The following is a 25,627-nucleotide window of genomic DNA, read 5'->3' as shown; positions in this document are numbered from 1 at the left end:
TGTTGTAAAATGATAATTGATCTTTGTAATTATAATTTTGTTTTGAACCTTCACTTGAAAAAGTTAAATGACGCAAAAATCTTTTTTGTACTCTCTCAATTTTAAGTTGATTCACGTTATAATGTGGCGACCATACTGTACTACAATACTCTAGGATGCTGCGCACATATACATTGTATAACATTATTTTTGTTGCCGCATTTTTAAATGTTTTGGCATTTCTAATTAAAAAACCCAAATTTCTTGATGCTTTTGCCGTGATGTTAAATGTATGTCTAAATGCGGCAAAAAAGTCAGCTTTGAATCTAAAATGATGCCCAGGTCCCGAATTTGTGTAACTTCTTTCAAAATGCATCACTGAATGTAATAATCTGATGGAAGGTTTTTTTTATTGCGGGTGAACTTTATATGAAAACATTTTTCGGGATTCATTATCATTTTGTTCATTTCACACCACTTATGTAAAGCGTTTAAATCTTCTTGAATATAAATATTGGTGTACAGAGTCTAAATTACTTTTAATTGCTTTAATAAGTTTCAAATCATCTGCAAAAAGGAAGACTTCACTATGCTTGATTGTGTTGGATACATCCCTTATGAAAACATTGAAAAGCCATGGACCTAGATGTGACCCTTGGGGAACCCCAGAACTGACTCTATAAGAGACAGATCGAAAACCACTTACGACAACGTATTGTGTACGATCGTTTAAATACGATTTAAGCCAATCGAGTAAAGAACCAACTATTCCAAAACTGTATAGTTTTTTTAATAGTGTATCATGACATACTCTGTCGAAGGCTTTCGAAAAATCTGTGTAGATAGCATCGACTTGTATTTGATCGTCCATTAACATCATAATACGGTCTACACATGCCACCAGATTAGTGCTTGTCGATCTGCCTTTTACAAAACCATGTTGATTATTATTTTGGTGTTGCTTAAAATAAAAAGTAAGGTGCGGAAGAACCATGGCTTCGAAAGTTTTGGCAATTACTGGTAAAATAGATATTGGCCTATAATTTTCAATTTTATCTACATCACCTGATTTGTAGAATGGGACAACCTTCGCAACTTTCCATTTCAAGGGAAATGTTCCTGTTTGCAGACTTTTGTTAAATATTAAGGATAACGGACCACTTAATTGATTAGCACATCTTTTCAGGAATATAGGTGGGATGTCATCTGAGCGTGTGCTTTTGTTTATTTTAAGACTATTTAAATAAAGCTTTATTGATTTTCTTTCAATATGCAAATGGTTCAGAAGAGATGTGCCCATCAAGTCAGTCCCCCGCTCTTCGATGGTGGTTTGTGAAGGTGGTGTGTGATAGTTATACACTGCTGAAAAATGCGACACAAACGCGTTACAGATTTTGATTTCTCCCTCTACATTTTTACCCTGCATGTACATATTATTAGGATAGCTATTATATTTTTTATTTTTTTAAAAAAATCCAAAAGTATTTTGGATTCCTGCCTATACAATCTTCAATATTTTTAATGTAATTATTATAGCATTCCTTTGATTGCACCCTACAACGTTTATTTAATATTTGCAATGATATTTCATCTAATGGATTCCTGTATAATCTGAATTTTTTTAGTAGCTTATGTTTTTCTCCTATCATTTTGATAAGGCATCTTGTAAACCACGGTGGGCGCTTGTTGCCCTTGGATTTACATTTAGGTACATATTTATTTATTATTTCGTGTAGTCTCCGGTAAAAGATATCGACCATTTCGTTAACTGTACTGCAATTTTTGAATTCATGCAGCCAGTCAATTTCATCCAGTGCACTGTTTATTTTATCATAATCTCCCTTGAAAAAATTCATTCTTATTTTCTCTGTGTTATTATAAATTCCTTTGGATGACGTGTTATTATGAATAAATATCTCTAGCGGTGGATGAAATTGATCGGCTGGTACCAGAGGTATGAAATTCTGCGACACTTTAATGTTATTGTTTTCGCTCAAAACTAAATCTAGTATTCTATCATTGCAGTTGCTAACATTGTTGTGTTGAGTAAAATTATTAAGACATACATAATTTACAAATTCCTTTGCTACATTTGTGTTGTTTTTATTAATGTAGGTGACGTCCGTTTCGTTTGGAGACCATTTTATGCAGCTTAGATTAAAATCACCGACGACAACAACATTTTTAATGATTTCGGAGATCCTGTTGTAATTTTCTATGAAATGAGTAAGAACCTCATTTTTTACAGGAGGAGGAAGGTAAATCGCACATATGTTAATTCCATAGCAGCTACTATTCGCTGTTTGAACTCTTACCCATAATTCCTCACAATTACTTTCATATGTTTTTAGTCTGTACGATTTAAATTTTTTCAAAACTGCCACTAATACACCACCTCCTTCTTTATTTTTATGAAAGATTGAATTTTCTCTATCTTTTCTGTAGACAACATACCGGTTATCAAACAATTCGGAGTCGTTGATTTGGTTGTTTAGCCAAGTCTCTGTGAGTATTACAATATCATGGTTACAGCTCAGAAGGGTGCATAGAAACTCATGTGTTTTTGTACGAATCCCTCGAACGTTTTGGTAATATTTTATGAGTTTTCTCTTGCCAATCATACATTGAACATTTCCTGTCTTATTCTAACTTGTCTAAAGTTCATTGGTTTTTTATCCATATGCATTCCCTCGTTTCCGATTTCCGCACGAATATTTTTCCTTGCCTAACCCAAACAAAACGGTAGCGTTTTTCCTTAGTTTTTAACCTGGTCGCCGCATGTAATGCTTTATTTGCAGGTGACAGGTGTTCCATAATGTAAATAGGTTTCTTGTCTCCTGCCAGCCCGATGTGACTAGTGTTGATTTTATCTTGCTGGTTTATTTTGTTGAACTTAATTACGTGAGCTAACATAGTGTCTCTCAGCCTTGGTGTTGCGAATTTTATTATTATAGAACGCGGTATTTTGTTGTTGTTATTAATTTTTGCAACTCTAGTGCATTGAACTATGTCGTCTTCCATGATGTTACACGACACTGTTTTGGCTATTTGCATTATAGTTGTTATCAAATTTTCATTCCTGTGTTCTGTTAAGTTTTGAATTTCTATATTATTACATCTGTTTTGCTGGTCCATGTTCTCTAGTCTATTTTGTAAGTTTTGTATAACTGATTGTTAATTTTTGGTTTCTTTTTCAAGGTTATCTAACTTGGTTTGGTATTTTGCTATATTATTTTTTGCAGATTCATAGCTTTCATTCAAAAAAGTCATCGATTGTTCTATATTGTTTATTTCTTCTCTAACTGACTTTAATTCTTCCTGTATCAAATCTGTTAGCATACTTCTAATATCTACTAATAAACCAGTCCTCATGCTCTGTATTTCATTTTTAATTATATCTCTAATGTCTTGTTTTGTTATTTGTATATCTTTAGGCGAAGAAGAATTAGATTTGCAATCAGTAGTTTTGACTTTATTGTTTTCAAAAATCTTAGTTACATTCTTAACCGTTGGTGTAATTGTATTATTTACTCGGCGTCGGCTATTAGCTTTACACTCATGGCAAACCCAGGTCTCATTACTATCAATATCATCGATACTGTTGATGCATACTTTGTGGTAGATTTTTGTACACAGGGCACAATTAAGATAGTCTTCCTCTTTTATTAATACTTTGCACTTAGTGCATACTGATTCTGTTCTTTTATTAACATTATTTTTTTTTGGTGGCATAGTTATTGAAATAATGCTTCAATTAATAATTTTTCCTAATTTTCTTTACTGACATATATTTCAAGAAAAAATATATATATAAAAAAAATATAAATATACAAGTACGAATAAGTGGCCCTAGCTGAGAATCGATCCCGAATACGACGAGTGACACCTTAGGGCCTTTGCCGCTACACCAATCACGTACTCGTCAGTGAGTTAAAAATGTTATTCCTTATGTATCATTGTTATGACGTATAAAATTAACTGAAGGTAGGTTAATACTTCTCAAACTCAGTCACTTTTTTAGCTGTTACCGACACAAAAAGTTATTGTTTCCGATTTGTTCATCATTTCTTTGTGCATAAGATATACTTTATGTAATTCTTTACTGCTTATTAATACTCTTGCACTCACTTTACAATCACAATTGATCGCCACTCACTATTCCTGTTAAGGTTTCTCTTCTTCTTCTTTTTAGGTGCACTTTTATGTACTAGAATTATTAGTTGTTATATATTATTAGGGTTATTATATATATCTTTTTATTTAACAATACAATAACACTTAAGCATCAGTCAATTATAAGCACACAAACACACACGTTTATTGACTTTATGTATTTTTACTGTGAGAATATTACGGAGCTTTTTATTTCGTGTCGCACCGTACCGTACCGTTTTTGAAAAGCTCAAAAAGCTCTTTAATGATGACCTCTGTGGCCGAGTAATGTGTAAACCGATTTTCATGGGTACGTTACTCCGAGGTCCTGGGTTCGATTCCCGGCCGAGTCGATGTATAAAATTTCTTTAGCTTACTATGTTGTCTTGATTCTGGGGTTTGTGGCACCGTCGTTACTTCTGATTTTCCATAACACAAGTGCTTAAGCTACTCACATTGAGATCAGAGTAATGTATGTGATGTTGTCCAATATTGGTTCATAATAAAGGAAATATTTGTGCAATTATGGTAACACAAATAAAATGCAATTCGATGGTGACCTATACAAATTTTAAGAATTAATAACGTAATATATACAAACGCTCAAATGTACTTAATGGTGAACATACTCGTTCACAATTATTGACCTATTCATTCAAGAAAAAGCGCCTCTCCAAGTTAAAAACTTAAAACAATCGTAATATATTCTAATTTGTATGTTATTGCTGATTTTACTCTTATATTAATCATCTCTCGTACCCTAACTCGTATTGTATCCGCAGACATTTTGTTTGTTTGTTTCGTAAATTCAAATGATTTGTAAAAAATATGATGATCAAAAAGCGTTATAATACCTATTGACTTCCAAGCAGGATATATTAATTTAAATAATTGTATTTAACTAAAATGACTTTGTATTTTTTAAATGTTAAAAAAGAGTAACTACTGAGTTTGATTTGATTTGTAATACTGATGAATACAAATAATTTTTTAATGAGGAATAAATTACTTACCCCTTTCACGCCCATTCAGGAGTGAAAGGATCCATAAGTAACAATCTAGGTAAAGACTTACATACCAAGGCATAGTATACAGTTGTGTAAGCCACTGGTACAGTGGCAGCTTCCTCGAAAGTCCACTCGTCAGGAATGCCCCATGAAAGCGTTCTATCTCCAACCACTATGTTCGCCAAACCGCTGTTCTTCACAAGGCTCATAACACGTGTACCACTAAATAAGGATACTTTCTTGTTAACGATTATTATTAGAAAGTAAAAATATATTTGCCCAAATGGTTCCGTACAAGGGCAAAGAATTTAAGCCGAGGATTTCGGTTATAAGCGGGGAAAAGGACCACTTTCATAATTTTTTCAATCAAATAACTTTTTAGTAAAAAACATTTATATGTAAAAAAATCCTTTCTGTTATGTTGATTGTTGAAGTGTTCCTCTCGAGTCTATTTTGAGCGTCATCATCATAATCAAAGTCATGCTAACCAAAAAATTGCAATAGGGTTGGTGGGCATTATCACTAAGGTTTTGAAAATCGTGAAAAATTAAGGACTTACTTGCATGTTTTGCCGACGATCTCAAACCCTTGTACGCACTCTTGTTCAAGTCTGCCTCTTGCAACGGCGTCCACTGTCACGCGTCCCATAGCCATAATCACGTCACGGAAATTTAGTGCAGCGCAATATATCTGCATTAGATGAATGCATTCAAATTAAAAGGTTACAAGTAGCCCGCAGTCTACTATTTTAGATCTTGTAATTAGTACAGTCATTAAAGACATAAAAGGTCTTTCACTAAGAAAGGTCAAGGAGAGTTCTAATTAAAGTACAGTTTTTCCTAGACGGCGACGTTAGCGGCAATTGCTCAAGATTGCAAACTCAGAATAATCGGAAGCAGGTCACAAAATGTACTAATCTGCCTAATTAGAATTCTCTTTGACCTTATGTAAGTTTATCAACTTTAGTCTAAATGATTGGACTATAATTGAAATATTTAATAGACCGCTTGTATTTTATCTTTATATTTTACTATCTGCTCGGTACGATTTTGTACGGATAAAATAAACATTAAAATTGTTTCATACAAAGCTCCCGTGTAACTCTTTCTTAGAATTCAACCATCAGGCTTGTGGCTATTGATCTAGGCACTGATCCGATTTTTCCATTTATAAGAATTGAAGCTTGCAGCCACGATAAATAGTGGGCAGCGTGAAATCAAAAGTATTTGATAAACGCTTAAGACCTGACAAAATTTTTAAGCCTGACAGGACTGAGTGTCAAGCGGATGAACCCAGTGTCAATATCTCATGTGGTTGGTTATAATGACTAGTTTTTAAACTATGGGATTTTAGACGAACCCTGAAAGGCGTATGTATTAGCTGAAACTGTGGTATCACTTACATGCATGAGATAGTTTTCTGGGTCCTTGAAAACAGAATTCTCTCTGATTGGTCCCTCCAGCCAGCTGACTGAGGACAGGTCTCCAATATTAACAGTGTTCACTAAAGCGTGGTGGGCCTTCACTGCATTCACGTTATCCAGAAGCATGTGACGATATGTACCCCATTGACTCTAAGTACAAAAACGTTTGTTTACTTAAATTTTCTGCAACTTCTTAAATTTACAACATAGCATTGAATTTAGATCCTCCTCTGGTTTAAACCTCAAATGTTTTGTTAAAGTTATCATGTTCTAATCAAACCACTGGGTCATAACAGCTCGATATTAATTAATTTACTAATAATAGTATTATAAAAGCAAAACTAAGCGAAATGAAGCCACCGTTAATGTGAGCTATTACTTTAATATATTGCTTTGAAAAGTTGGATATCAATTTGAAAATAGTAATTTTTACGTTCCATTACTTTGTTTCCAATATTATCTTTTCTAGAAGATTTTTATTACATTTTATATCACATGCACTTACTTTCTGATAAACATTTACTGCTAAATCCATTTCCAGCTGTTTTTTATACAATGCTAATTCTGGGTCAAATGGAGGTGCTGATGAATCGGCGATCAGTAGACCATGAAATATTCCACCACCAGGCTCCTTTCTCAGACAGTTGATCAAGCCCAAAAGTCCATTTGTTTCCTCGTCTTGACTGTACAAAACAACTTTTTCTCCATTTTTGAGTTCTTCTTTAACTTTATCTATCCAAGCGAACGTTTGATCAGATGAAATAACTTTATTGAATTTTGTTGCTTTTGTACCAACTCGTTTTCGAAAGAGCACTATCCACTCCAAGCCAGTATTTTGCATTGTAATTATATCGTATATATCTGAGAATTCTTTTGGATCTATTGGTTTTTTTTCTCGGCTTATGATAAACCCTTTGTCGTTGACTGCTTTTGAAGCATTTTTAATAACCTGTAGATGAAAGTTTAGCGTTTTATTCTATTCTTAACAAGCGACAGATCCCGACTACGCACGGATACAATAATGATAAACATACAATAGAATTTGTTTATTTACGACATCACATTAGAAACTTCTAAAGTAACCAAAAAATTTACTATATTGTTCATGTATTATATACAAAAACCATCCTCTCGAATCATTCTATCATTGAAAAAAAACGGATCAAAATCTGTTATTTAATTTAAAAGATCTAAGCATACATAGGGAAAAACAGAACTTACTAATATTACACAACAAGCTTTACATAGAACGAAAACGAAATTGCTTCCACATTTGATAACTTCGTTTATATGGTTTTTTTATGGTTATTAGACGGTAATACATCGTCTACACTCAAAAAATGCGTATTATGTAGAGTTTTTATGTTGAATATAGCTTAAACTCAGATAGGAGCTCATATTTATACTGTAATTCTTAAGTCAATATTACTTACATGTGGTCTCTGAAGAATATTAATACCAATGAGTATTAGATTATCGTTTCCTCGAACTACCTTTAATTTTTTCTCAGATATAACAGAGATGTCTGCTTGAACCAAAGGCAGGTAGCACACGATATCTGCTATTTTGTTCCGAATAGGTTCAAAACCACTATTATTGTATTCATCGTCAACAATTTCACTAATTTTAACTTTGTATGTATGCATGTTTTCAATAATTAGCTGAATGTTGCTCCTAAGAACTTCTTCTATCTGTAAATATATTTAAATATGTTATAAGTACTGGGTGGGTACCATGCACTCATCAGATATTCTATCGCCAAACAACAGTACTCAGTATTGTTGTGGTCCGGTTTGAAAGGTGAGTATGCCTGTGCAACTAAAGGCACAAGGGATTAAATCTTAGTTCCCGAGGTTGATGGCAACTGGTAAGAATGATTAATATTTCTTACAACGCTATTGCCTATGGGCAGTGGTGATCACTTACCACGCTGGACCGTAAACTATACTATACTTTGCTAAAGATTTTGCTGATCTTTATCTCCTTATACATCTATTATAATTTACTTATTAGCTTTAAAATACAAGAGCAACATTGAAAGAATTCACTTCGTATCTCACTAAGATAATACGTTATTTTGATAAGCATCTAATCATTATAATCATTATATTCAACAGCGCATATGATAGTTATGTCTCATTTTTCATATTTCACGATCGGATTCTAAAATACGTGGCGACTTTGTTCCTACAGAGTAGACATACATTGTAAAACCATTTCATGAAATCGGCCTATGCTAGAGCCAAGATGGCCCAGTGAAATGCATCGAAATTCTGCCACATGTGTATTCCACCAACCTGCATTGGAACAACGTGTTGGAATATGTTCCAAACCTTCTCCTCAAAGGGAGAGGAGGCCTTAGTTCAACAGTGGGAAATTTACAGGCTGTTGTTGTTGTTTGTTAGACCTATTAATTGGTTGGAAGTATGTAGTAAGATATTATTATTTTATTAATAGTTTCACCTTCATCGTAGACCTTCCCATGTTGGGGATGAATACATTTCTTTCTAAAACTGGTGCACCAATAGGGATTCTTCTTGAAATGGGTGTTGCATGAAAGCCTCGAATTTCAACTCCACCAGATCTAGCAAAAAGTAAGTTAATGAAGAATCGTTCACAATGAGACTAACGTTTGCTTTCTACAATATGTATGTATAGAACACTAAAATCTCACTTCCTCAATCTATATTAATATTATAAACGGAAAATAACTCCGCCTATCTGTCTGTCGAACCGAATTTGATGAAATTTGGTATAAAGCAAACTCGAAAAAAGGCGAAAATAGCCTATCTCCTTTTTTGGAGTTCTCCAAGAAAGGAAATAGGCTACTTTTTTCGCCTAACACATAACAACTAACCCCTAATCCGCGAGTGAAGCACAAGGCAACTTCTAGTTATAAATAATTCGTCACAAGTTTACCTGATAACATCAGCATTCCGATAAACACTAATCTCAAACGATGGCCTCGCAGAATCTGTGTTCATTTTGGATATAGCGTCGTAGTGCATATCGGAATCTATACAAAGTTTCTCAATTCTAGTGGGCACGTAAAGTCTTCGGGTATCTTCACCGATGATTCTCATCTGCATCATGGAATCCATGAAGGTGACCCAGTTATCAGCCCAGATCAATCGCCCACGCGTGTATTCCACGTTACATCTGATGACGCCCCGGAATAAGCCTCTGTAAAATAAAATAAAAATAAATAAAATTGTAAAAGCTAGCGTAAAATTCAACCGATTAAATATCTTCAATTTATTATCATTATTCGTTGTGTTTTTCATTGATATATCTGCTCCTAAATTAGCTGTATATTACTTGAATTAGCTCCACGGATATGCTTTACCTTTCCACTAACTCACATTGGAACAGCGTGGTGGTATATGTTCCGAACCTTCTCCTCATATGGATGGCCTTAATCCAGCATTGAGAAATTTACAGGTTGATATAATGCATTACCTTTGCCATAAATAATTATACTAATAATGTCATTAAGATACCTTTGACTAAAATATTGGATGACTTTTTTTATACGTTAAGTACAAATAGTTAAAGTTAAAGGATAAAATTTATTTAAATAAAAAAATAATATATGTATATATATAGTACAGTAAGGAGTTGAGATGGCCCAGTGGTTAGAACGCGTACATCTACTGTACCGTACCGAAGATTGCGAGTCCAACCGAGGCAAGCACCACTAGATAAATGTGCTTAATTTGTGTTTATAATTCATCTCGTACGCGCCATTTACGGAAAACATCGTGAGGAAACCTGCATGTGTGTAATTTCATCGAAATTCTGCCACATGTACATTCCACCAACCCGCATTGGAACAGCGTGGTGGAATATGTTCCAAACCAAATTTAATGGAAGAGGAGGCCTTATCACAGCAGTGGGAAATGTACGGGCTGTTACTTTATATAAAGTACAAAACAAACAACATTTTTGTCTGCATTGAATAAATCTATATGTATAAAAGTGAAAGACTATTCACTGATCAATCACGAAACCTCACAAACTACAATACCTATATATTTAGGTAGGTTCCTTATGGGGGGAAAACGGTGGGTTGCAAATTTGTGTTTTACATATTTCAGGATGAAGTTGCAGGTTAAGCTAGTTTTCTATAACATTCTATTAATTAATTCGGTTAGTTATGCCATAGTTCGTAATACTTGGAAATGTTTAACAAAATGTTATTTACGTAATTAGCCCAAAATATACAAAAATATATATGAATTTACCTCAAACCGTGAATAATATAATAATTACAGTTAATATAGAAAATCCAAGAGGTGATTTTCGAATCGAATTTTGAAAGGCTGATCATATTTTTCGACAATAACGATTCCAATTATTTATATACCTTAACTTTCCTTATGAATTCCTCTGTCTGTTAGTCAAAACCCCATGAAAATTCGCTCAGTAATTTTGGAGTTTATCACGAATATACAGACGCGACCAGGGGACTCTGTTTTTCAATATGTAGTGATAAACATTGTGAAATAAGGTGAGGTATACTATTGTCTAATTAGAGGTGTCTTGACTCTTAGTTAGCTTCGGGAGCCATTCTATCACGTAACCTTCACGTCAAACTTTGCGCATCATATAAAATCACTTTTGTAATGTAACAACAACAACAGCCTGTAAATTTCCCACTGCTGGGCTAAGGCCCTCCCTTTGAGGAGAAGGTTTGGAACTTATGTGGAATATGTTCCAATGCGGGTTGATGGAATTATTTCTATGAAATTAGACACATGTAGATTTCCTAACGATTTTTTCCTTCACCGCCGAGTACGAGATGAATTATAAACACAAATTAAGCACGTAAATATTCAGTAGTGGTTGCCTGGGTTTGAAACCACAATTATCGGTTAAGATGCACGCGTTCTAACCACTGGGCCATCTCTTCTCATTTCGTAATGTATTCAAACTAAAACAAATACAGCTTCAATAATAAACATCTATAATTTGATGATGCTTGCTTTAGTGAAGATCTAGATATTTTTAATGACTCTGCCATGATTTATCGTAAACGGGCGCTAGAATTGTTGAGAGATGCAAATAATAAATAATAAATAAATAAATAATGTTATCTTAATTTTATTTTGTATTAATTATTATATTTTTAGTGATTTTCGTAAACTTTGCATGAATTTAATGAATTATTTAATTTTAGTTTGTGCCTATATCAATTCAAATTATTTGTGTTTTTTTTTATTTTAATTTTATTAAGTGTTTGTTTATTTTTTATGCTCTTTAATTTTTATCAATTTTGACATTATTTTTTTCTTAATCCTTCTACTCATGTTGTTGTAATTGTGTGTTAATTTATTTTTGAAACAGATATTGTAATTGTTGTGGCTACTTTAAAAAGCTTCACATGTTGGCTGTTTTCGCATAGTTGTTTTACATTTGTCATTAAAACATGTAGAAGCTACTAGTGGTCCTTAAATAAATAAATAAATAAAAATAAAAAAATGCTTTTAATCCCCATATTACCTGTACTGATAGCCTCTCAGACGTAACTCCTTGTAGAAGTCCTTTGTGAGCAGATGCTTCACATTGGGCCCAGTGGCTTCCGGCTCAGCTGGGAGCACGCGGTAATCCTGGCCAACGTTCTTCTTTGCGTAAATACGTCCAGTCACGATGGATGCACCACTCTCCACAATCTATTAAATATTGCCCCTATTTTATTATAATTATTACATATTATTTGTACTATTTCTCTATACAATTACAAAAACAAACGTATTATCTGAATGTATCTCTTTTAGGTTGGGCTTTGGACAAGTCCGTCAGAATAGGTCCAACAATATATTCTATGCCAACCAGCGATTTTTATATTGTTTCAAATTTTAAAAAAAGAATGTGGATATTTTTCAAAATTTCTTCAAAATTAAGACCAAAATATGAATGAAGTTATAAAAACCTCAAAGTGTCCACTGCCTCTTTGAATCATCACAGTGAACTCCAAGTCTCCATTTTTGGGGATGTTGGTAGCTCTTTGGAATCGAACGTCTTCAAACACCACGGACACTTCCGTGAACAGCTGCCCCATCATCATACCCAGGGTCTCCCAGACCATCACAATGTAGCCGGTTGCAGGGTACAAGTTACGACCTACGATGGAATTTAAACAGACTGTTAATATGATTGACGGTACTTTAAAAGAAATTGGAATTCTTATGATCAAAACAATGTAGAAAAAATATATGTCAAGCAATGAAATATACTATATTTTATACTATGATGTTGTAATAGAGACATAATATATATTCTTGGTGGTAGGGCTTTGTGCAAGCCCTACCACCAAGAAGGTAAGGGTAGGTACCACCCATTCATCAGTCTTTCTTAAAGCGTTATTGTCTATGGGTGATGGTGACCACTTACCATCAGGTGGCCCGACAGTCAGACAGAGTTACATTCTCATTTATAATAAGTATAGATTGTTATCTATAAATATAAATAATTAGCGACCGTATTATTTCCGACTTACTTGAAATGTATCGTTATAATGACGAAAATACATAAAATCATTATAAATTGTAGCCTATGTGTTACTCCGATGTATAACTTATATTACTGTTAAATTTCATCCAAATCCGTTTAGTAGTTTTTTCGTGAAGAAGTAACAAACATACATACATCCTCACAAACTTTCTCATTAATAATATTAGTGGTATAGAACTAGCACAATATGTTGATCAGTACAAACTAGAATTAATTATATATTTATATTAGAAAAACATTTAAACCTTACCATCAACGATGTGACCGACCATATAATCACAGTTTTCATTTGTAATGGACACTGTCACAGTCCTCTCAGTAGAGTTAATTTTATCTTGAGCTCTGTATGACATAACGTACCTAAATTCGAAAGAACTTTTGAATAATTTGATTCTTAACAACATTTTAGATCTACAACCTTTAAATAATGATAATAAAATACAATCATATCAAAATAAACTTTATTCAAGTAGGCTTTTACAAGCACTTTTGAATCGTCATTTTACAATTAAGTGAAGCTACCACCGGTTTAGAAAGTAGATTCTACTGAGAAGAACCGGCAAGAAAGTCAATAGATACTCTTTTTCAACATTTAAAAAATACAAAGTCAAGTTAGTTAAATACAATTAATTAAATTAATATATCCTGCTTGGAAGTCAACAGGTCTTAACTCCACGCTTTTTTATCATCTATAATTTAGTTAGAATCCGCTATGTAGTTGGCCCTAGTCATTAAATAATGTGGTCATTCAATGCACGCTTTAGACATCCAATCAAATAGCAGATATAACCAGATGACTGCGACATATAAATAAATAATTTGATGGTGTATTTAAGCTCACCAGTCCTCGCTGTGTTCCCACTCCACAAGGTGTGAGAGCATGGGAGTTCCTTGCGAGACAGGCAACTTTATGGTCGGGTATATGTTGGCGAGGTGAGGGTTCAGACCGGCTCCATACAATCTGAAAATACCTTGCTCGTAATTTAAATTCTTCAAGTATAACAAATCCAGTACTGATTACTTAAATCAAAATAGAGGTCACATAAAGTTTATAGATAAGTTTAAAATTATTGGAGCGGTAACAGTTATTTATTTCTAGCATAATCACTCATCGTAAGATGCTATAATTCTAGGAAGATTTGTCTGAAACCGCGACTTCAAAAAGGAGGAGGTTATCAATTTGTCTGCATTTTTTTTGTGTTTGTAACCTTATAACTTTTCACTGGGTGGACCAATTTTGATAATTTTTTTTTTTGTTTGAAATTTAGTCCCGTTCTGATGATGACATCCATATGAAAACGATATAAGTCTTAAATTTGCATTATAGATGTGCGCGATAACTAGGTGAATAACTCAAAATCGACTTTTAAGTAGTCTAATATTTTTCATTTCATTTTCATGGAGGACTCTAATAATATGTTGAATACGCAATTATTTATATTACTTTTTAGTGCATATTTCTTTGTTTTAAATTGGTGTTTTGCTTGAAGACGGCTTTTCTTTTTATTAAATTTTTTATTTATTAATGCCGAGTAGTCTCTGCGGCTTGGCTTGCGTTTTAGGGTATTTGTTGTCATGTGTTAAGCTATGTCCTGTCTTGGAGTTTAAATTCTCTTCTTGCTTCTTGCTTCATACCAAATATCATAAAAATGCTTTCAGCGCCTTCGTAATGACAGAGCAACAGAAACAGACAGACAGAGTTACATTCACATTAATAATATTAATATAGATAGTATGAAGTTAGATAACGAATCAAATAAAATCTTTTATGCTGAGACTGTTGTCTTTGTTTCAAGTGCATCTCAAGTAAATATTAATAAGGCTGCTGCTAAAAATTTACTATAAACTTTGCCCGTCAATTTAATTAGCTAAAAGAGTTACGTACCTGCCCAGCGCAGTTAAAAGAACCTCTACGTTGTCACGATGATTCCTCTTGGTTAAAGAAATATTGATGATATCCTTCTTGATAGATCGACGTAAAAATGCTTGAAGGAGGCTATTTGGAGTAATTTCTATAGTTATAGCATTATCAGTAATTCGTTGGACCTTCTCTTCGAAAAGCACTTGACTCTACGAATAAAATGTAAGATATTATATTGGTCGTAGAGTATGAAATCTTGTATATGAATATGGTAAGATTTTGTCCAAATGATTATGGGATATTTGCACATATAAAATCGGCTATAGTCTCATTTTTCAAGAGCTGTATAAGAGCAGAAAAATAAAGAGGATTCTTGATTGCAATTTATTTATTTGTTACGATTTAACATATAACTAATATTAGAGAGCGTAAATAGTTACTGAATAAGCTACGCTATGAAATTATAAAAAAAAAAAACAAATGTAATACGTGCGAACAGACGTCGTCAGTTTACAATGACATTAAATTAAAAACAAAACCTGTCATAGTTTTCGAAATTCAAGTCAAAATCTGCAAATAAATAAATATTGGACAACATCACATATATTACTCTGATTCCAATGTAAGTAGCTAAAGCACTTGTGTTATGGAAATCAGAAGTAACGACGATATCACAAACACCCAGACCCAAGACAACATAGAAAATTAATGAAATTTTTCTACGCCGACTCAACCAGGAATCGATCCCGGGACCTCGGAGTGGCGTAAAAAAATATCAAAATCTTGTGTACACACTACTCGACCAAGGAGGTCGTCAAAATCTTATTAATAATTTAAATAGGCTTGTTTATACGAGTATGTTTCATTAGCGCTCGGGTGAGGGCTCACAACGTGTTGAAATAAAATTATCATGGAAAATAAGTAAGAGTTCGTTTAAAATATTTCAAGCATATTATGTATGAAAAGTTTTGGTATAAACAATAACATTTATAAATGTTACAAAGTATATAACATATACAAACTATTTTGTATAAACTCTTTAGTGCTATAGTTGCCAGTTATAAAAATAAATTATTTGAATTAACTTACATCGTTGTATCCATCAATCAAATCAGCCATGGAACTCTTGATAAAGGGTGTCTTAGTCAGACCTTCATGGTATGCAGAGAGGATCACCTGTTCTGTCGTGAATGAGCCACCTGCGTATGCGCAACCAAAGTCACCCAAACCGTGACCTACAATGGAAAAGTAGTTTTGTTGCTTTAATTATTGACACAGCATTTAAAACAATGTTATAATTTTTAATTGAATTTGATTTTTTCAGCCTTAATCCTAATGTTGTAATCTATATTATTACATTACCAGTCTTAATTATGATGCCATTCTAATCTTGTCAACTTTAGACTCAAAATTAATGTAAAATTTGTGGAAAGAGTTTCCGTTACACGGAATAAAAAAGAGACCGAATAGCAGTCCATTTAAGCAAACACGACCGCTAGCATATTTACGTAGTGCTCAAGAAAAATTAGGTCATATCTACAGAGGTAATTTACCTTACTCATTAAATGATCAGACAATGCAAAAATATGTATGATTCTCGCTTTCCATTGGAGAATTCGTATACGATAGTATAGGAGGAGCACGATGGCATATTCAGTGGCGGATTTATCAATAGGCTAGTAGTAGGTTGGAGCCAAGGGCGGCAGATTTAGAGGGGCGGCAAATTTAGCCCAAATTTGTTATCATCTTACAGAAATTAAAAAACAAACTTATAATTATATGTACACCTTACGTCCGTAATCCGTATACTCGTCACTACATAGTGGGTTTGAAAAATATTCTAGTAACTGAAATGTCACCTAGTTTATAATCACACTAATGAGGGGTAAAAAAGGGAATGAGGACGATAGAACACAAATCATAAATGTTGCAAAGTAAAAGTAGGGGTGGCAAAAATTGAATAGCTTACTGGCTTACTAGCGGGAGATTTGTAAATCCACCACTGACCATATCCATATACAATACGATACGCTATGCCTTAGTGATAAAACGTCATCTGCTAATATTACTTATAAAACTTATACTATTATAAGTGTACTATTGCTATGATAGTTACCAATGATGTAATCTGGTTCAATTCCAACAGCTTTCAGAACATCCGTGAGACCGATCTGAACAGCGGCGACAGCTATGAAGGAGTTGAGGATGCTGTTTATCTTATGGTCTGAATCCGTAATGACCTTGATCAAATCGATACCTTTAGGTTCCAGTTTTTTGTGGCATCTGAGGATTTATTAAAAAAACTTGTTAAACCAGATCTACGTCGAACTGAATCAATTGTTGTATCAATCCAAAATCTGTTCAAGCTCGGAGTATTAATATCTTATACAATATTTTAGATATATCAAATATTATATTTATAAAAAGGTAACAATGACACATGCTTTTATTGAATTCAATTGCTTGAAGATCTAAACAGTTATTACTACTGGTATATCATTATCATAACATAGTATAAAACAAAGTCGCTGACCGCTGTTTGTCCCATGAATGCTTAGATCTTTAAAGCTATGTAACGAATTTTGATGTAGTTTCTTTTAATAAATAGAGCAATTCAAGAGGCGGGTTTTTGGATATAATACATGGACAATAGAGTAGAGAAACACTGATAATTCTAGAAGTTTCTAATGTGATGTCGTATATGGACAAATTCTGTAGTATATTTAGTATCAATATAACATCAGTTCATAATTTGTATCCTTACTTTTCAATAGCGTCAGCGAACACGGGTATCCTCATAAGTTGTGTAGCCATTCCTGCCCATTTAGAGTCCTCACCCGAGTATACAAACCACACCGGACGCCGGGCACCGGAGAAGTTTTGAATATTTCGAGCTAGTGAAACGCTTCTCGTTGGAGACGACTCTGTTTATGAAATTTTGTATAATTGTACCAAAAGTTTTTAATCAAAAGTTGAAATTAACTAGACACAACCTAAACTTGTTTATTTCAATATTCTTTATTCAAATATAAAGAATTAAAGAAGAAGAACAAATAAATAATAATCATCCTATGATAATTGAAAAACAGTCTGTCAGTTCGGCGATCTCCGTGGTACACTGATAGTTTGTACACCGGTTATTATGAGTACGCCACTCCGAGGTCCCGGGTTCAATTCTCGGCCGAGTTGATGTAGTAAAGTTCATTAGTTTTCTAAGTTGTCACTTAGACCCACAATGCGTTTGGTACCGTTGTTATTTCAGATTTACATGACACAAGTGCTTTAGCTACTTACATTGGGATCGGAGTACCGTATGTGATGTTGTCCAATATTTATTTATTTATTAGTTCTCTATGAAATTCTTACCCAACAAAGTATACCCTCTTACGCCATGGCCAGTGATATCTTTATCATGTATTGCGTGTAAAAGTCTAACAAGTTCAGCGTCAACAGTCCTCGACTCAAGGTCATCTAGGATCTTAGCCACTGCTGCTTCAGTGCGACCTGATACGCAGACCAATCTAGGTAGATCATCTGATGGTATTCCATTGTTAACCTGTATGTGAAAGATATGAATTTCTTGGTGGTAGGGCTTTGTACAAGCCCATTTGGGTAGGTACCACCCACTCCTCAGATATACTACCGCCAAACAAGAGTATTCAGTATTGTTGTGTTCCATTTTGAAGGGTGAGTGAGCCTGTGGAACTAAAGGTACGAGAGACACAACAAAATTCCCAAGGATGGTGGTGCATTGGTAATGCAAGGAATTTTTGATATTTATATGGCGCTGCAAGCCATTAGGTGGTAGTGACCGCTTTCCATCAGATGGAACATATTCTCGCCCGTCAAGCTATACCATAAAAAAATCAAAACGAATATTATGTTGCTCACAGTCAAAGCGCTGAATTAAATTTGATGAAATTTGTATAAGGTAAGCTCCAAGGAAACTCATGGGGTTTTTTTTACTAAAACCTGACGATGAAACCGTAAAATGCAAGTGAAGCCACGGGCGATAATTGCTTAATAACTTTTAGTGCCTAAGAAAATAAGTTTATAAAGTAGCAACTACTTCAGCCATTTTCACACAAAACAATATGACAGTAATTAATAGAATTGTTAATCAAATTCTAAATTAGAAGGATGGCATTGAATATCCAAATTGAAATTGTCCATTCTTTATAAACATAGCAGATGCAGTGTCATTTGGAAATTTGTTTTGATGAAAAAAGTACCGAAAAGACGTCTCGTTTTTGATTTCTGAACATTCGCAATTTGATTTTTAACGTTAAAATATTGAATTACTTTCACAATATCTACTACAGTGAGTTCATTAACTCTGATACCTTTGCTTTAATTACTCAACCATCCTGATTAAAGCCCTATCCGTGCTGTTGATTGAAGTGTATTGAAAACAAAATACTTCCCCAAGAAAATACGTTAAGATATTCACATAATAGATGTTTTGATACTTTGGATAGAAGTGGATTGATGTCATTATGATAAGATACTTCATAAAAATATGACGAATTCATCAATTGTTATTTAGTGACAATTATTGTATAATTGAAGAGTGAAAAGTGTTAATAAAGAATTTTTAAATCGAATTTGCATTGTATATTAAAAAAAATAGAAATAGCCAAGGTTTGGCAAGGTTAGAGAGCTTCCTTCGAATATCACCAAAGAATACCAGTATTTTTTACATCTAGAGGAAGATTCATAAGAACAACAACCTGTTTTTCTCAACATTCCTCTACGTGTTGGGGTCTTGGATAATTTAAAAAAAAAAAAAACAAAGTAACAACGGACTATAAAAGAGAAGATGGTAGCTGAAAACTGAACTAGATGAAAAACCACACCCAAATCAACGCAAGCTTTTTCAGAAACCACCTTCAGTAATAAAAGAAATGATTATGAAGAAAAATATGAATTACATTTGAATTAATAGTATTAAGAATATGTATAATTTTTGGACTATTTCGATTAAGCTACATATGTCAGATTTTGGTATGCGATCATCATTGCTCATAAAAATTTATTCCTGAGATCACAACAATGCGTCCCCCAACCTTGGTAACTAAGATGTGATGTCCCTTGTGCCTGCAGTTGCACTGGCTCACTCACCCTTCAAAACGACACAGAACTATAAAAAATATTACTGTTAAGCGGTTGAATATCTGGTGACAGGTGGTATCCACTAATAAATAAAATCCATACCAATAAACTTAGCCAGGTTCAAATAAGAGAAAAATTAATACTTTTAAGAGGCTGTTACCTTTGGTCTCGCAAAGTTTTTGAGTAGGATGTGAGCGTTGGCACCTCCAAAACCGAAGCTGTTAATACCAAACAGTCCTCTGACCCAGGGCTGCTTTTCCGTCACCACCTTGAGTTTTCCCTCCACGAGGAATGAGGCCTCCTCTCGTGGAACTTTATAATTTAGATTTGGTGCAATATATCCTGTCGTATAGGCGATACAGAGCTGAAACGATATAACTATTTAATGCAAAATTTAATAGATTATTATTCTTCAGCGAAACTTAGATTTTGCAATGCAGACAACAAATATGAGACCAATCCTCCAGTATGACTTTTAGCATTTTTTTAAATACATTATAAATTATTTCGATGCTTTTATCTTATTGTGCTAAGATTTATTGTTAATAAATATGAATTTGTTAAACATGCGACTGCTAGAGCTGAGATGGCCCACTGGTTAGAACGCGTATATCTTAACCGATGCCTTCGGGTTCAAGCCCAGGCAAGCACCACTATATGTATGTATGTGCTTAATTTGTGTTTATAATTCACCTCGTGCTCGGCGGTGAAGGAAAACATCGTGAGGAAACCTGCATGTGTCTAATTTGATTGGAATTCTGCCGCATATGCATTCCACCAACCCGCATTGGAACCGCGTAGTGGAATATGTTGCAAACCCCCTCCTTAATGGAAAAGGAGGCCTTAGCCCAGCAGTGGGTAATTTACAGGCTGTTACTTTACCTTACTACTTTATGAATGCTATACTTGTTATATAATATATTCTACGATAATTTTAATAATACTATGCACTAGAAGATAAAACACGCATACAATAATGAAGCTTTCCATGATTTCTTATTTCAATAGTTTGGTTAACAAAAATACCGAGAGTTGTTTAAGATTTTTTTATTATGGACAATAGGCTATTTGACTGGTTTTTTAAATCCATTTTATATTATTTAGTAGAAGTTAAGGAACCCAGTAAATGTCGTTTTTTTTATTTCTAGTACATATTTGCCGAAAAATATCACGCTACACTATGGCGCTGCAATGCGGTCGGTGACGTCACTTTCTTGTATTTTAAACTGTGTTACATATAGTAGAAAATCAAGGTTAACAAGAAAGTGACTTCATCATAATCCCGGCCAATCAGGAGCGTTTTGTGTCACGTGACAAACGCTTGAAAAAATGCATTTTTTATGGATTTTTGAATAAATTAAGTATTATTTTTAACTTTTTTTAGTAAATAACCGTTTTTAAACTCATAATATACACTGGTTACAATAATTCACAGTTTATTTCTCGCATTGTCAAATAGCCTATTAGTATTAGCTTTTATATCATCAAAAACTAATATTAATATTAATAGAGAAATATAAATATTAATGTTAATTTTTGTTTAGATGGTTAATGCTTTAATATTTATTTTCTAATTATTAAATAATAATATTTCTTGATTAATTAATAGTTTAGTGGAATTCTTATATGTATTTGTTTTCACTTAAAAATATTTTATAAAATATGTGTATTGTAATGTTATAAGTGCATGCCGAGACTACCTGTAATTAGTAGAACATTTTCCTTGATTCAAGTTGTTATATTGTTCGTATTCAATGTGTTATTGTATCTACTGTTGGTTGTCCTAAATAAATAAATAAATAAATTACCTTAGCTAGAGAACAAAGACCGGCAGTGGGTTCACCGTGTCCCAAATTAGTCTTAATGGATCCAATCATAAGAGGTTCAGATCGACCAGTACAGAGGATTTCCCCAAGCGATGTTAGTTCTACGGGATCTCCGGCTTTTGTACCTGTTGGAGAAAAATTACTTACTAATTGTTTTGACCAAACTTTTAATAATAATAATTTATTTCCATACAAAATAACCTTTATAAACAGTTACATGGTTGAACTACGACAAAAGTCTCAATGTATTATAACACGGTCATCAAAAGAAACACAGATTATGTACTGGCTATCCTAGCTAGACTAATTAAATAACCTGTGTTAAGGATAAACAGTCCTCTCCCCGAAAATTGAGATATTTAAAATACATTAGAAATATCAACTAGATAGATTCAAAATAAATCTTATATAAAGTGGTATAATTTATAATATATTACAAAATTATAAAATATTACAAAGTAGTATAATTGAGTAGAGTATGTACCGGATAATTTTATTATTGATTCATTAATTATTAATAATTACATATTAATTAATTAATAGTAAAATCTGACTTATAATAATAAAAAAGTATTGTATTCTTATCGCGTCTGTGTGATTACCAGTATGAACGTAAAACCAACCAAAAATACCATTCATAATGTTTTACGTCAATTTTCTGAAATATGACAATGCTTGTTGAAAATTTCGAAAATTATTTATTTATAATAAAAAAACTGTATACATATAATTATAGAACGTTGTCCCAATTCGATATTACAGCGCGTAAAACAATAATAGTAAAAAAATAGAAATATCTATGTTGTATAAGATATAATCCAAGTAGCAATCCTTGTGATTTCACTCAGGTTGCAACAAAAACAAATCCACCCTGTCTGCTAAAACATTGAGAGTTCGTAACGTGCGCATCAGAGGCGCCTGATGAGCAACTGGGTACGCCGTTGGGCATCGCTAGCAATGACAGTCGATATCGATGTCTCTGCCACATAAATCTATCTACCAATAAATAAAAATAAAATAAATCATCAATCAATAACATCCAGCTCTGCATTCAGTCATGAAATTCAGCCCTTTCAAATAATATCAGATCAAATAAAAATCAAATCAAAATAAACTTTATTCAAGTAGGCTTTTACAAGCACTTTTGAATCGTCATTTTACAATTAAGTGAAGCTACTGTTCGGAAAGTAGATTCTACCGAGAAGAACTGGCAAGAAATTCAGTAGTTACTCTTTTTTAACATTTGATAAATACAAAGTCATGTTAGTTAAATTCAATTATATATTCTGCTTGGAAGTCAACAGGTATTCACTTCACGCTTTTTATCATCTTTAAAATCTTGTATCGAATAATATGCTTTTTCTACCAATGTATTTTTTACAAACGATTTGAATTTACGAAACGGCGAAGTTAAAAATGTCTGCTGCTGCTAAATAATATCCACATACCTGTTCCATGTGCATCTATAAATTCAACGTCAGTCGTTGAAACCGAACACTCTTCATAAAACTCTCTGAGTAGTAATTTCTGGGCGTCACATGATGGATACGTGATGCCCTGTTCCTTGTAGCCGTCGCAGTTTGTTTTTGTGTAGAGCACTTGAGCATACACCCTGAGACAAAATAATCAGGGAATTATGTTAATTTGACATCACCTCAATCATTGGTCTTATAAATAAATAAATAAATAAATATGAGACAACATCAAATACATTACTTTAATCCTAATGTAAGTAGCACGTGTGTTATGGAAAATCAGAAGTAACGACGGTACCACAAACACCCAGACCCAAGACAACATAGAAAACTAATGGTAATCTACATTGACTCGGCCGGGAATCGAACCCGGGACCTCGAAGTGGCATATCCATGAAAACCGGTGTACACACCACTCGAGTTTCCCAATATTTAGCGGCTTTTGCTGCGGATAAGTGAATAGGCCACTTGATGTGACGTGGTCACCACATCAGATATCTTTGCTGTGTTTCGCCATATTAGCTAGACTAAAAAAAGCGCAATGCATCACCAACTTTGGAAATATTACTGAAAAGTACTTAAATATTACTGTTGGGCCGTGGAATGTCTGATGAGTGGATGGTACCTACTTAGACAGGCTTGCACGAAACTACCATCCACTAAAACTCTTTTCAGAATAGTGGTCATTACTTTACTATTTTCCAATCATCAACAAAAAATAAATTAATTACTGAAATTAGAAAAACGGCGTAACTGCAACGATAGTAATTATAATTTTAAATCTTAATGATATTCAATAGATATTAAAATCAAACGATATACTATATTATTTTATTACCTTCTTGAATCCTTGGCTCTTTGCAAAAAACAAACAACAATTGCTTCAGAACGAACATATCCATTGGCACTGTTGTCGAAAGTCTTGCATCTTCCATCAGCTGATAATGCACCCAATCTGAAAGCAACATTGGTATTCAGTACTACTGGTAATGTGTATCCCTTTTGGTGTGCTAACACTCATACAGTTTTAACACTGACTAATTACAAACTGGACGACTCCTGAGAATTAAAAACAAAAACAGAGAAAGCAAAAAGCAATCGTGAGAGAATCGTTTTATTTTAAAACAGTAATAGAACACAAGTAGGGATGTACGATATTAGGAAAACATCGATGTTGACATCGATGTTAACATCGAATCAAAAATATCGATGTACGATAAATATCGATTCGAAAACATCGATATGTGTTAAACATCGATGTTTTCGGTATAAAATAAAAAAACTATTATATTTATGAAAATTATTTATTTTATACAAAAGTTGCACAAAAATATTAACGATCCCAATATTTCTTGGCGACACTTTGTAAGAAAATTAACTTAGACAGGTGTTTTCCCTTCAGTCGGTTCCGCTGTTGATAAAGGAGTTGGCCAGCTTTAGAAAAAAGCCTTTCTGAAGCTGTGGATGTAGCTGATTTTTTTCTTCGATATTTTTGTTCATAAAACATCGATGTGTCGATGATATTGAAGTCATAACATCGATGTCAAAACATCGATGTTTTCCAGCGAAACATCGATGTTTCTTCAACATCGATGAATATCGATCATCCCTAAACACAAGAGCAGTGTATGCAATAATTATAATAATTGAAGTGGATCTATCATATTTTGCCAATGAGGCAAACGAACCATCATAATGTATAAAATTTGTCGCTTGGAAGTTTCATCTTTAAATGGACCGACCTATGTTTTTTTTAGATATATGTATATCAATGATAAACATGTTCTTCCTTACCTGTAGAAGTGCAGAGATACGTAAGGATGAAGGCACAAGTTCGATCCTCCAACAATAGCTGTATCACAGTGGCCTTCGTGTATAGCCTTGAATGCCTGATCTAAGGCGTACAGCGAACCGGAGCAACCCGAGTCGATGGTATAGGAAGGTCCAGTTACTTCAAGCCAGGAGGAGATACGGTTTGCTAACATCGCTTTGGAACACCTGCAAAGCATATTCTGACTTTACCACTGATTTCACCACTAAATATTCATGTGCTTAATTTGTGTTTATAATTCATATCTTGCTCGGCGGTGAAAGAAAACACCGTGAGGGAACCTGCATGTGTCTAATTTTATAGAAAGTCTGAGAAATGTGTATTTCACAAAGCCCCATTGGAACAGCGTGGTGGAATATGTTCCAAACCGCTACCTTAAAGGGTGAGGAGGCCTTGACCCAGCTGTGGGAAATTTAAACGCTGTTGTTGTGAATGCTGGTAGTTACCA

At 33.6% G+C, this 25,627-nt stretch overlaps 1 protein-coding gene across 1 annotated transcript in view; it reads right to left on the bottom strand.

The window, feature by feature from the left end:
* The window catches only part of LOC124533125 (fatty acid synthase-like), a 43,867-nt gene that overhangs the window by 13,312 nt on the left and 4,928 nt on the right, over positions 1 to 25,627 (bottom strand). The window contains exons 4-24 of the mRNA XM_047108289.1: positions 25,143 to 25,346; positions 24,187 to 24,303; positions 23,322 to 23,485; positions 21,856 to 21,998; positions 20,208 to 20,411; positions 18,302 to 18,491; positions 17,700 to 17,859; positions 17,052 to 17,218; positions 16,025 to 16,170; positions 14,960 to 15,144; positions 13,916 to 14,035; positions 13,325 to 13,434; positions 12,494 to 12,684; positions 12,064 to 12,233; positions 9,481 to 9,744; positions 9,025 to 9,145; positions 7,995 to 8,252; positions 7,067 to 7,510; positions 6,541 to 6,711; positions 5,698 to 5,828; positions 5,210 to 5,360 (exon numbers count right to left, since the gene is read on the bottom strand). Of these exons, the coding sequence (XP_046964245.1) occupies positions 5,210 to 5,360; positions 5,698 to 5,828; positions 6,541 to 6,711; positions 7,067 to 7,510; positions 7,995 to 8,252; positions 9,025 to 9,145; positions 9,481 to 9,744; positions 12,064 to 12,233; positions 12,494 to 12,684; positions 13,325 to 13,434; positions 13,916 to 14,035; positions 14,960 to 15,144; positions 16,025 to 16,170; positions 17,052 to 17,218; positions 17,700 to 17,859; positions 18,302 to 18,491; positions 20,208 to 20,411; positions 21,856 to 21,998; positions 23,322 to 23,485; positions 24,187 to 24,303; positions 25,143 to 25,346 (3,811 nt within the window). The remainder of the gene's footprint in view (positions 1 to 5,209; positions 5,361 to 5,697; positions 5,829 to 6,540; positions 6,712 to 7,066; positions 7,511 to 7,994; positions 8,253 to 9,024; positions 9,146 to 9,480; positions 9,745 to 12,063; positions 12,234 to 12,493; positions 12,685 to 13,324; positions 13,435 to 13,915; positions 14,036 to 14,959; positions 15,145 to 16,024; positions 16,171 to 17,051; positions 17,219 to 17,699; positions 17,860 to 18,301; positions 18,492 to 20,207; positions 20,412 to 21,855; positions 21,999 to 23,321; positions 23,486 to 24,186; positions 24,304 to 25,142; positions 25,347 to 25,627) is intronic.

The sequence above is a fragment of the Vanessa cardui genome, chromosome 10 (genome assembly GCF_905220365.1).
Source record: "Vanessa cardui chromosome 10, ilVanCard2.1, whole genome shotgun sequence".
Taxonomy (NCBI): Eukaryota; Metazoa; Arthropoda; class Insecta; order Lepidoptera; family Nymphalidae; genus Vanessa; species Vanessa cardui.
The sequence above is the reverse complement of the archived record's forward strand: the minus strand, read 5'-3'. Positions and strand labels throughout refer to the sequence as shown.